Genomic DNA, 14,323 nt, shown 5'->3' with positions numbered 1-14,323 from the left:
TGCTCTATTGTAATTTTTTTTTCATGATTTATAAGTGGAATTTTTTTCTGTGGAATTAAGAATTTTCAAGTGCGTTTTACATGTTTTAATATTATATTGTTTGTTTTATTTAATAAATGTTTGTAAAACCATATTTATGTTATATTTTCTTCTTAGTTCATTTTGGGTCATTTTTTTGAGTTTTGAAATGGGTTTTGAGGATCAGAACTCCAGTTTATGACATCACACCTATGGGTGACATGTTATAAATTGGGGAAATAAAGGTTCAGCTAAAGGCTGCTTAGCTTGTGATAGCAATTCAGGAATTGGGTTGTAATTGCAGGGGGTTGTAGGCAGTGGTGAGCTATAAGGGGCTCGCCCAAGCCCTTTGTTAAATGTTTCTCAAATTTGCGATTGATCCCCTTGTTCTTCTTGTTTACTTTTTTATTTTTTTCAAAAAAAAAATTTTTTTTTTTTTTTTTTTTTGAAATATATTAAGCGAAAAACTCATATGGTAACCTAAGAAAGTGATTTTATTAAATAAAATATTGTAGTTACTGTTACTATCATTTTACAAATAAGAATTAACTTTTGGTTATTGCATGTAAATAAATAGGACTATAAAATAATTCCTCTTAAGTGGTACCGTTGATTATCACTTGAAGCATAAAAACAAAAGAGAAATATAATGTACTTCAATAATATTGTGTTTAGATATTTATTTATTATTTATAGATTGTCATAAAAACTTCTATCGCAAACAAATGAAATTTATTTTGTTTATAAAAAATGCACATTATTTCATGTGTGCGATTATAAAAGATTTTATTCTTATTATATTTTGATAGTTAAATAATGTTTTTCTTATGTAAGATAAATTAACACAGATGATTGTGTGCAAATATTTCATGTTTAGATCATGAAAGATTTGTTTAAAAATGATAGCCTTTACAGGTTGATTGTCCCTTCATACTTTTTGATTGGCATTTGTATTAATACAAATTAATACAGCTTGTTGTTAATACAAACTGTATTAATAAACATTTCTGTGTGAAATACAGCTTTTTTTTTTTTGCTCAATGATGTGAGAGCCCTTTGTTAAAATTTCTGAATTGCTGAATAAAAGTGAATTAAAGGGATAAATTTAATGTAGAAAGTTTTCTTTTGTAATTCATTGTTGAACTTATTTCATCCCCTCCCCTCTTTCTTTCTTTTTCAGAATGAAAATCACTGTCCAGTCTGTAAAGTACCAGTCAAAAAGAAATCTCTACAACAACTGTACTTTAAATCAGCCTTTTTTTAGCTAATAAAGACATACAGAGAGCAGTCAAGAAGTATTTATGTTGTAACATTATTTACTTTTTATAGATATCATATACTTTAAAGGGGATTTTTTTTAATATATAATAATGACTGCTAAATTAAGAGAATGATCTGTAATTCAAGAATTAGTTGTACTGTTGCACTGTTGTTGACAATGCTACATAAATTATATAAATCATAACTTTCCATTAATAATAATTAATTATATTCATCAATTTAATTAGATTTTAAATTAATGTTTTCATTGTTTTAGTGCATTACTTGATGGCAGATGGCTTTTCAAGTGTTTTTAGATATAAATGTTTTTGTTATGAAGTGATATTTGTGTATAAACATTTTAGTTTTTATTTGGTAATTTGATGCAACTTTTATTGTTAGAAACACTTGTTATAATAGTTTAATAATTATTCTGCAGTAGATTTTCACAATTTTAATCTTTGTCACATTTACTAAACGGTGATTTGAAAACTCCTCAGCTTTTCTTATATATATATATATATATATATATATATATATTTCCCTCCCCCTTCCCCGTGTCTACTTTTGTTCTTTAGGATTATTAAAAATAAAAGAAATTCATGGAATTTTTTATTTTTAATAATCCTAAAGTTCTCTGTAAGAGTTTGTATTCGTGAGCATTAACTGTATACATAGTGAGACAGATTTTAATGAAGAATGTAACGATTTGATTAAATACTGTTAGATGAGTACCTTATTTTGGGGAGGGAAGTCATCTCCAAGTGTTAATATAATTGGAGATGTATATTAACATCTCCAAGATGATTTATGTTAACAATTGAAAAAAAATGGATTTCATAAGAATATCATTCAGGTGGTTTACGTGCATGTTTTCATTTCTGTATAAATCTAAAAATTTGTCACCATTGCATTATTTATATTCTTTATTTCTATTAAAGTGGTATGCATACAAAAAATTAGATTCATTTTTATATATTTCATGTAAGGACTTAATATATGTTTTTAAATATTTATAATAGCTTTGAAGTATGAATTGTCAGTGTCATTTAAGACACATTAATTTACAGAATATGTAATTTTGCATGACAACTAGTCAAGGATATCAGAGACATCAAAAGTTAGCTAAATTATAATATACTGTAATTTGGCATTATGATACAATCATATGTCAATCAGTGCAGTTATCTGTTTCTTTATATATAAACTGAAGGTTGGTCTCATATGTACAGATGCAGGTGTTTTTTTTTTTTTTTAATTCTGAAAACCTTTTTCCATTACTGCATAATAGACTGATAATTGCTAATATTACATTTATTTATTTATTTGTGTTTTGATTTTGTAAATATAATAAAAGAAAATTGGTGACAAATAAGCCATCACAGGCCTATTTTTCACCAAAGCAACATTCATCCTTATCCTCAAAAAATGGATGCGAAATATTCCAAAATGAATGTTATTGTCTGGTGTGGGGGGGGGGACAACTCATAATATACTAGGAAATTCTTTAACAAAATCTACAAATAATAAAGTTGCATAAGGTGACACTGTAAGTGAAATCAAATCTATCTTATATAAATACTATCATTTTTAATACATGCCTAATCAGGTTAGTTGTAACCTACTTGAACTACTAAATGCTCTTAATATATTTTCTTAATTCATAGTCGATGTTCATGTAGAATTTTTTTTTCTTTATTTATTATAAATAATTTTCTAAGAAAGAAGAAATTACTTTATTATAAATAATAATTCCTAGTAGAATTCTGTATCAACATGGCTTTATATGTTGAATTGATGAATGGGAAGGAAAAATTACCAAAGATAGGAAACTTGATTTAGAACATATGAATATATGGATATATTGTTAAACCAGGAAGTACTGTATAAAATAAGAACTCAAGAATATTTAGATTGGGACTGTGCTGACAAAGGACATTGTTTTGAATATTTAGTAAGTTAAGTGTTATAGACGGAACAGAAGGTATGTAATAAAAATAAATGGCTCATATGGAAAATAACTTTGCTTTAATTTCATTTTAATTATCTAAAAAATACTTGTTTATGCATAATTTCACTCCCATTTGAACTATTTAATTGATGTACATAATGCAATGAAAAAAAAAAATCAAATCTTTTGTCTGACAGTAAAAATTCATAGTAAAATGTTCCTTCCATAAAAGCAGGTTGGTCACATGTTACTTAAAAGGTTGGGGGGGGGGGGGAGATTTTTGTAAATTTAAAAGAAATGACAAATTTTTGTACAGTTAACATATTTTTAGAAAAACTTTTTTTTTAGAAAAATTTTATTATTGTTAACAGTATTATTTATTATAACGATATTTTTTATTTTACAGATATTAGCCTGTCTTGTAAATATTAGTGTATGAATAAAGTCTTTCAGTTTTTAATGAATTTATTCTTGTGTTATTACTTTTTTTTTTTTTTTTTTTTTTTTTTTTAAGAACAGTGTTTAAAGACTAGTCTAGCATTATGAATAATGTTAGAATCATTGAGCTTGCTACTTCACAAAATTTCTATGAATAGTTAAATGTGTGTGTGTGTTGGTTAGACATCATACATGGTGATCAAAATTAAAATATACCTGTTTAGGCCTTGTGGAGTGTTACCCAGTTATCCATATGCTGCGAAACTTTGCTGGAATACATTGTGCGTCATGCAGAAGCAATATTTAAGTGGGGGGGGGGGATCCAAAATTCACCACCAAGGGCACTGTGTGATGTACTGAATGTAGATGTAGTAATTTTTCTGTGTGTATGTGGAAGGAGAAAAGCAATACAAGCATAAATAACAAATTTTTATTAACTTCAATCATACATTCATGGGCTGTAGTGTTGTTCTATTGTGTTGTCCTTCCCAGTATGCCACAAACTGCATCCTTTGCACAGTGCATAACTGTGCAAAGGATGCATTGAACAGCAGTAACTGTTCAATGGCAGAACGCAGCTGGTCGGGATTGATGTTGCCCAAATGCTGTGTATGCTGTCAGTGCTTGCTAACAGGATGATCCCGATAAACTGTCTTTAAGAAATCCCAGAGCCAGAAGTCACAGGGGGTCAGATCAGGTAAACAAGGTGGCCATGCAGTGGGAAACCCATGGCTGATCACTCTGTCTTCTGTGAAATGTTCTTGAAGAACCTCCTGTATGGATTGACCGATGTGTGCAGGGCCCCCATCCTGCATGAAAATGACTGAATCCATGCTCATGCTGTGCTATAGCTAGGGCACAAAAAAATTGTTTATCATATTATGATACCTCTCAGCAGGCAAGTCACAGGACCCTTCTGGCAAATGTCCTCAAAGAAGAATGTTGCAATAATAAATGAAGCCTACACCAGACAGCAACTTTGGAAGAATGCAAAGGAAATTGTTGGATTGCATGCAGGTTTTGCATCGCCCATACATGGCAGTTGGGAGTATTCACAGCTCCATTCAGGTGAAAGTGAGCATCATCTCCCCACAAAATCATCCACTGCTGCACAGCATCCAACTCCACTTGAGCAGGGAATGTTAAAGTGAATGTCAGTCAACTTTCAAAGTCCTGCAGGCACAACTCATGTGTCAGGGTTATCTTGAATGGGTAGAAATGCAGAATGTGCCATACAGTTTTCCAGACAGTTGTGTAAGGCACATCCATGTATCTTGATGCAACACACATGTACTGCAGGAACCAACACTGTTATTCGTGACTTGCTCTGAACAGCAGTAGTAACTTCATTCACCTGTTGTGAACTGATTGGTTTGCATCCTTTGCCAGGTTTCTTCAAAATGACTAATCATTCGTTGCAGAGCACATGGGGATAGTGGACCTCATCAGCATTTGTTCAGGTGTCAAAATTCACAGAGTGTAGTAACAGCATTACAGTTTCATGAACAAAGCACATTGGGACAAGTTAGTGCCATTACTGTGGCTAATATTAACAGCCAGAATGAAAGGGAAAAATCCCATGTCCATCTTTTTAAACCCTCCTGTCACCTTCCAACTTGCATGTGATATGCAAATTCCAGCATATGGTGTTTACAGCACTCCTGGTGGTAAATTTTGGAACCCCCCCCCTCCCCCAGGATATTGCTTCTTCATGACACACAATGTATTCCTGAAAAGCTTCATGGCAAGGTCTTAAACAGGTATACCTTAATTTTGATTTCAATGTACTTTCTGATATTCACAACTTGAATTATCAATATCGTGCCTCAGTTATTGAAGCATCAATGAGATATAAATCACAATGTATGTCTTCCTACACATAAACAGGGGTGCTAAAGTATTGCCTTACAGTATTATTTGCATCATCATCATCATCTAGAAATTGTCAAGAATGGCCAGTTTTGTTACTTAGCCTGCAAAAGGATTATGATGATGATTTCCTAGATCTTTGCAACTTTTTTTGCAATGAAACTTCCTCGGGTTTAGGGAATTTTTGTATTTCCAAAATATACTTTCATTTTTGAAATGACTTTGTTATAATTTTTTTTTATTATTATTTATTTTTTTTTTTTTATGGTATGTAAGTTGTCAGATACATTGTTTGCAACCGTGTGGAAAGGCTTATGTGTTTTCGTCACACATGTTGAATTGGATTTTAACGGTATTGATGCGAACACAGATTGATAAGAAAATAACTATTTATTAACTTAAAAGCTAATATTTCGCTGGTATTATATCCAGCATCTTCAGAGCACACAAACAAAGCTTGTTACAATAGCGAGATAACCACAGTGGGACTAGTATAAGTAATTGCAGCGTGCAACACAAAACGTTGGAAGTTTATTTTCCACTTCATTCAACTATAATAATTTAATTTAATCCTTTACCCAAGTGTAAGCAAACAAAGTTTGTGCCTGAAGTACCTTCAGGACTGAGGCAACTCGTAGTAAAGGTGGACCAGGCTCTCATCACTCCTTGTCCAAGTATCTCCCATAATGCAAAGCACATCTCCTTGTATAATGTTATGCATTAAGGGAAGGGCCACTACCCAGACTGGTTTCGACCTTTATTGAGGTCTTGTCAGTGGGAGCCAGACCCAGAAGTGGTGATACTAAGGCAGACACTTGGGCAAAGGATTAAACTAAATTTATTACAACACAAGACTAAAGTCCTAATTAGGCAGCCATCTAAGTTAAAAAAAAAAAAAAAAAAAAAAAAAAAAATTTTTTTTTTTTAAACTTAGATGGCACCTAATTAGGACTTTAGTCTTGTGTTGCATGCTGCAATTACTTATACTAGTCCCACTGTTACACCAAATTGTGGTTGTCTCACTATTGTAACAAACTTTGTTTGTGTGCTCTGAAGATGCTAAATAATAATACCAGCAAAATATTAGTTTTAAGTTAATATATAGTTATTTTCTTATCAATCTGTGTTCGCATCAATACCGTTAAAATCCAATTCAACATTGTTTGCAAGCTCACTTTTTTTTTTTTCATTCCTTAAGGATTTTGATGTTTCCTATCAGGAGTCAGGGACTCATTGAGGGAAGACACATACTACATGCACCGTCTATCTTACGTATTCTTGAATTCATTCACACTGCTTGCACTCACAACATCCAATGGCAATCCATTCCAATCATGCACCACCCTATAAGAGAAAAATCTAGCCCTCACTCTCCTTTCTTAACAGCATTCATTCTTAGCTTCCAAGGATGCCTTCTTGTCCTTTCCTTACTCTCCATAAATTGAAAAATTCCATCAATTGAAATCCTGTATGACCCTTTCAGAAATTTGTAATTCTCAATCATATCACCCCTCTTTCTCCTGTCTGCAGTCTACAAATTCTCAATCTGTCTTCATAATCAGTACTCCAAATTTATGATATCATTTTTAACACACACACCTGTAAATCAGAATCACAATTGAAACCATGAGACCAGACCTATGCACAATAGTCCAAGTGAGGTCTTGTAACGAGGCAAAATGACATCCTTATCCTTATATGTAAATGTTTGTTTCAGCATTGCAATTATCTTTTGAGTTGTATTTGCAATCTTTTCTACATGGCCCCCTAAACTTCAACTTCTTATCTACTTATACTCCAAGATCCTTAGCCTCATCAGTTTCTTCTAGCATAATCCCACCAATATAATACGACATTGAATATTTAATCATGCTGAAGTGAATGACTATGACTTTACATTTACTGACATTGAACTGACACCCATTTTCCCATGCCCACAATTCCAGCGTATTCAAATCATTCTGCAAGTACTGCATATCAGCAGCATTCCTGATTACCCTACCTATCTTTGCATCGTCAGCAAATAGCTGTATGTCACTTGTCAAATCCTTCCCAATATCATTAATCTATAGATTGAATAATAGTGGACCAAGCACTGATCCTTGTAATACACCTCTGGTTACCTTAAATCTTGCAGACTCACATTCCCTATATACCACTTTTTGATATCTGTCAATCACCAAATAGACACTCATCTTGTCTGTTTGGTGATGCCTTTCTTCATCACTAGCAACCGATCCACCAGGTCTGTAACTACACTCTATTATGTAATTGATCTTGTTAGATTCTGTCTCACACCTGATGGCTTCAAACTCACTGCCGCATGAAATACTGTTAGTAGTACTACAATCATAGGTCTCAACTCTAATTGAATTCAAGTCATCCAATATCATTAGCAACATCTTATCCATGCTAATATTCTATAATCCAGACTCATTCTCCAATTTATGCAACAGTCTACCATGCTGCATTCTGTCAGAAGCCTTAAAATCCAAAAGTATCATGATGTATCCATTCCTCTTGTTTAGTTCAATTGTAACATTGTTATAGAATGTGAACAAGTTTCTAAAGCATGATTCCCTTAGTAAACCCATGTTGCTCATTGCAAAGTAGAGAATCACTGTCAACCCATTTCTGAATGTGAACCTAACCAATTTTTCCAAAATTTTAACCACCACCACTCCTGAGATACTAATTGGTCGATAGTTTGTCTTTGCACCACCCTTGTGCAATGGAATTACCATACATTCTTTCCATTCTTGCAGAATCTTCCCTGTTCTGAAACTCCTTAAATAGCCTGGTCAAAGGAATAGCCAGTTCAGCTGAACACTCTTTTTGCACATGTGCTGATATCCCATGAGTCCCTATTGCTGAATTCTCATTCAGTTTGTGCAACAGCTCTAATACTTCATCCTCATACACCTGAGTTTCTTCTAGCGAAGAGGTAGTAGTAAGCTCAATGTCATGTACACCAGGTTGATAGCTTTTAAAAAAATAGGCACTCTCTGACATTCATGCCATCTGCATTTAGAAGAGTTATTCTTTCTTTTACTTGCAGCATATTGATAGAATTCTTGTGGGTTGTCTTTAGCACATATTACCAGTTATGTTTTCTTTATATACTGAATGATAAGCATTTCTTCACAAAATTCCTAACATGTATTTAGTACACAGAGCCAGTTTCTTTTCATACTCAGATTTACTTTCGATACAACATTTGTGACTATTCTAGCCTGCTGCTTATAATTTTCATAGTGGACATCCTTATGCACACAGTATTCCTTCCACATCATCCTTTTTTTACGAATTTCTTGCTTAATAAGATTACACACCATTTGACTCCTACCTTATTTATTCTTCAAACTCTTGGGACATGCTCTGATATAGCATCATGTAAGTATTCTTTAAATGCTTCCCATGCACTGTCGATATTCTTCCTATCCATCAACTGATCCCATTTCACTGAACTCAGTATACTCCTTAGTTGGTCATAATTCCCTTTTTTGTAGTTCAGCATGTAACCTTTTCTGAATGGAACATTGATAAACTTAGTCACTTCCTGTGAGTACCACATAATCACTGTCACCAACTGGAGGCAGAATATTTTGTCTTTAACTGAAACACCCTCTGACACTATAATCAAATCTAACACTCTTTGCCAATGAGTTCCTTCTGTCACATGCTGCTTGAGGAAGTTATCCCACAACAGCTCAATAAATGCATTTTCATTCTCATGAGATTCTACTGCTACCCAATCAATATTTGGGTAATTAAAGTCTCCCATTATGATTACTCTTTTCACACTCATCTTGTCTATTTGGTGATGCATTTCTTCATCACTAGCAACCGATCCACCAGGTCTGTAACCACTCTATTATGTAATTGATCTTGTTAGATTCCACCCCACACCCGATGGCTTCAAACTCGCTGCCACATGAAATACTGTTAGTAGTAGTACTACAATCATAGGTCTCAACTCTAATTGGATTCAAGTCATCCGATATCATTAGCAACATGCCCCCTTACTCTCCTATTCTCTATCCTTTATAAAAAATAAGTGTACCCTTTACACTCGATACCAGTTAGTATGTCTGATTGTGATAGCCAGGTCTCACTAATGCCTACAATCTGAAGTCCCGACATATTGACTAAGGCAACAAAAACTGTCAATTTGTTTCTGATACCCCTTGCATTCGTGTACAGACATAATCTACCTGTTATTCTTTTGTATTGTCTTGTCTTGTCTGCAGTCTGCCTGACATAGTTGGACAACTTGCAGATCTCTATTCTTCTCTAGTGCCTTATACATGTAGACATCTTTGCACACATTTGATGGGTCCAAACGGGAAGAACACAAAGTCCAAATTGTTCTCTCCTCGTCAACATTTCCATGACAAAGCCCATACCTGTCATTAACATAGATATATTCGCTCTTACACTGACATTCTCACCATTCCTCCCTTTATAATTTAGTTTCCCTGCCTCTCTGTGCTAGGTCTCATACCAGTTATTAGTTTTTCCAGACGCTTGATATCAAACGCATTCAGGCGTAGGCCGTCCCTCTTATACAAATCCAATCTTCCCTCAGACTCGCATCCATTCCTTCTACACGCCTATACATAGAATCGTTTACCATCATAGCCCTTCTTAATTCATTTTTATCATATCGAGGTGAAATACTGACGATTTTCAATTTCTCACTCTTCACTCTCACGTCTTCCAACAACCCTTTCATGTCTTCTCTCATACTAAACGTATTGCTAGTTAAGTCGTTAGTACCTACTACAATTACGATTTCAAATACTCTTCTTTTCTGTTTTTGAATTGCTTCCTTCATATTCTTAATTTTTGCTCCAGATTATTCTTTAGATTAAACTCGGAAGTTTAATCTAAAGAATAATCTAAACAACTATTTAGACCTACTGCTCTGGAAACATACCTTTTGCTGATTCTAAGTCATTTACAAAGAAATAACTAAGGTTATATACATATACCTTTCGTGAGTGGAATTCTTTTTGTATTTAAAAAAAAAAGTATGAGATGCCTAAGATTTTGGCTAACCTAATGTACATCAATGTGTGATATTAAGCTAAAAATTACTTCAGTGAAAATGAAGTATTAGGTTTTAAACACCGACAATAGTAAAAAAAAAAAAAAAAAAACAGACAGTGCCACTTGTCATTGGTAATGAAAACAATTAAGCGCCATAAATGCACTCAATGCAATTGGGATATCGCTAAAAATAAAAACGTCTAAGAACGTTAGTTATGAAATCAAATTTCTGAATTGTATTATCCCTCCTTCCTCGAAGATAATGATATTTTCGCTGTTTTATTCTTAGTACAAATTATATATATTTGGAATCATAGTAATGGCATCAATTCTTTTCTCTTCGGCGCAAACATAGGTTTTGGAGGGTGGAAATGTAGATTGCTGCAAGTAGAGATTAAGGATGGCGAAGAACAGTATGCAATTTTGAATAGAAATTCCTGCACATACGAAACGAACTAGGCTACAATACAACCAGGATGAGAGGGAAAAAAAAACATCTGCGTTAAGTCAAAAATAACGATTGTCGTTAAATACTGTATTTTTGGGGGACTTCCAGACGACTACTGTGCCAGTGTCTTTTAATGCACGCGCACTTATCAAAAAATAAAAATCTGCATGTTTTATGAGAAGCAATGATGATAAATGGATAATGCATAGATAAAAGCAAAAATAAATCTTATTTATAACAATTCTAAGTATACTTAAAAAAAAAAAAAAAAACTTCGTTTTATAAGGAAGCGAAGTCAACGCTAAAATGTTGCTTTTAGGCTTTTTAACACTTTCATTGCCAAGCTGAAAATTGGAATTTCGTGTGGTGGCCAAATTTTTTTTATTTATTTTTTATTTAGTTAGCGACGTCCACGCGATAACGCGTGATCGGCCGTTTGGTGAGAACTCGCATCGCGTGATTGGCAATGAACGTGTTAATAATAAAAAAATGATGTGGACACTGCTTCAAAATATTGAACCATTTTAAATAGAGAAAATCATAATAAAAAAGGGAGTTTGGTATTAAGCTAATCGAAACTCAATTTTTATAGCTTCTTTCTATTTTCTATACTAAATTGCGCTTCAAATACATAAAAATAATAATAATTTCGATGAGTCTTCGGACTCCTTGGAGGTGTCACGAATAATAATAATAATGAAATTGTCAGAATCTGGTAGTAAGATGCTGCCATCTTGTGATATATTGAAGTACTTCATTTGGAATACTCTCCGTGATAATACTCTTACTCAACCCGATATCCTCAATTTTTCTATGATCCATTGGTAGAGAAAATGACTGTTGGCGAGAACAGAGTGTGAGGAGCTCTATGAGTGTGTGGGGGGGGAGGGGGGGGGGTGAATGGCTCGTAATATGGTAAGGTGAAGTTTGTGAGATGTATACATGAAACACAAGGGTAGCAACAACGAAATATTACCTATTTGAATGCCAGTGAGGTACTTGGTTCACTTTTTTAAATTCGGTATGATTTCATGACTCAATAAAATATCTAATTTTTCCGCTCATTATTCTCGTATTCTTACGAGAGACTGACGTGACCCATATATTTAAGTTTCCAAGAATTTGATGAATTTTTATATACGTTACTCAGGCGCAATATAATTTTAATTTGTAGTAATTCATATTAGCGGAATGATGCTGCCATCTTGTGTCGAGTGAAGGACCGAGCAATACAGTGTACAACGTCGATGCTAATCTATATCTCAACGCTGGTGTCAGAAACACATAGCCGAAGGAATTGTTTGTCGAGGTTGAAAATGTAGATTTCTGGTTATTAAAAACAAAAATAAATAAATCCATTGCTGATATTTAAAAAAAAAACATAATAAAGACTTCTTGCAATAGTCGGATAATGAGATTTCCGAATACTTCATGGCTAAATTCACACTAGATGTAAATTTTATCTTGTACTAGAAATATAAAGAGCCTGTTAAGGTTTGTCGACTTTTTTAAAAAAAAAAAAATATCTTCTGCAGGCCATAGGTCGGCCGCCGTTATAATTATTATTATTATTTGACATAATCTTCAATAAAATTTGTCAACTTGCATTATTTTCGTAAACTTGCCAACTTTTAGTATTTAACTTATGCAAGAGTACTGCACGACACATTTAGAAAGCAATTGGCAACCTGTTTGTTCAAACCAAATCGTTCATCTTTGATATCATTTTATAATTAGCGCCGAGAGTAGTTCAGAGAACAGAAATTTATCTGCTTGCCCTTTCACGCGCTGTGCAGCTATTTAGCGCCGTTTTAATTTCCCTGATATTTCACTTTACTAGTCTCTAACACCTGCTTCATTTTATTAATTTCGCTCCTGATATCCAACTATATTTTTATACCACTCGTTTTGACTAAGCACATGACTTACAATGGATTACAGAAATTCCCATACATTTCGTCTAACTGTATCTGCCCAAACAAAACTACGGGGCTTGCTGTGTAGATGAACAGACACTACGCGACAACGAAACATGTGATAACGGGAAAGTGAAACATCTCAGATGAGGCGAGTATTACAGCAGCCTTCCTTCTTTCAATCGTAATCTCTTTCTGAAGCCCATCTCAATTCTCTTCCATGATCTTGAATGCAAGAATGGCTTCCACTTGCCACTTCTGGCCTCCCACTCACTCCGAGTATCGGTCTCACAATCTCCGCTGTTCTGCTAAGAGAACAACCCCCTTCATAGTATGCGAGTGCAAAGAAGTTTAGGATAAACAGTGGCTTTAAAAGGGTACTGCTCACAGCTAGTAGAATACCCGCATTCTTCTGATTGAAAGCATCCTTCCCCGTCACTTCGCAAAATACAACGGTCATCAAATTGCCAATGTCGTATTGGAGTTTGTCTGTGAAATGAAGTAATCTCTTTAATCTTATAAGATTAAGCTTAATGTCTAAGCGCACTCACAAAATTCTGAAGGTTTCTGTGTAGCAGAATGCTAATCTGTAATTTATGTTTTCATTGTAATATAGCAAATTGTACAGGATTGGTGGAAACAATCAAAAGTAATCCTGAGCTGTGCCATCGAGGTGCTTGGTGAGACATCTGAAAAGTTTAGAGAGCAGAAGGAGGGTTGGTGGTGGAATAATGATGTACAAGTGGCAGTGACAGCTAAGAGGAAGGCAAAGCAGAAGTGGGATGAGTCAAGAGTGGAAGAGGACAGAGAGGTGTACAAAGAGAGAAAGCAAGAAGCCAAGAGAGTTGTGGCACAGGCGAAGGCCAGCATATCAAGATCTGTATGATCAATTAGAAACAAAGGAAGGACAGAGAAAAATTTACCAACTAGCGAAATGTAGAAATAAAGCAGCTAAGGACATCTTACATGTGAGGCAGATCAAAGATGCTGAAGGAAGAGTATTATGGAGGGATGTGGACATAAGAAACAGATGGAAAATATACTTTGAGGGACTTCTGAATGAGGAAAATGCAAGGACTCACAGAGGAGATGGGCAGCCTTCTGAGGGGCTGGTGTAGAACATCAGTAGAATGGAAGTTACGGAGGCCATGAAGAGGATGAGGAATGGAAACGCGGTGGGCCCCGACAGAATTCCAGTGGAGGCATGGAAGGCACTGGGGGAAGAGGGAATTGACCTGCTGTGGGACCTGTTCATGAAAGTTTGCCAACAGGAAAATATACCCGAGGAATGGAGGGAGAGTACTCTTGTCCCAATCTACAAGGGTAAAGGGGATGCACAAGACTAAAAATTACAGAGGAATAAAGTTGATG

General features: G+C 34.4%; 1 protein-coding gene across 1 annotated transcript in view; it reads left to right on the top strand.

Annotated features, from left to right (window-relative positions):
- LOC150095845 (regulator of telomere elongation helicase 1 homolog) overlaps positions 1–1,806 on the top strand; it is a 332,736-nt gene extending 330,930 nt beyond the window's left edge. The window contains exon 21 of the mRNA XM_090409544.1: positions 1,199–1,806. Within this exon, the coding sequence (XP_090265670.1) occupies positions 1,199–1,282 (84 nt within the window). The 3' untranslated portion in view covers positions 1,283–1,806. The remainder of the gene's footprint in view (positions 1–1,198) is intronic.
- Positions 1,807–14,323: the final 12,517 nt, after the last annotated feature.

Source organism: Typopeltis vanoorti, chromosome 19 (assembly GCF_054136105.1).
Source record: "Typopeltis vanoorti isolate ZY-2024b chromosome 19, IOZ_Tvanoo_1.0, whole genome shotgun sequence".
NCBI classification, from domain to species: domain Eukaryota; kingdom Metazoa; phylum Arthropoda; class Arachnida; order Uropygi; family Thelyphonidae; genus Typopeltis; species Typopeltis vanoorti.
The sequence above is the reverse complement of the archived record's forward strand: the minus strand, read 5'-3'. Positions and strand labels throughout refer to the sequence as shown.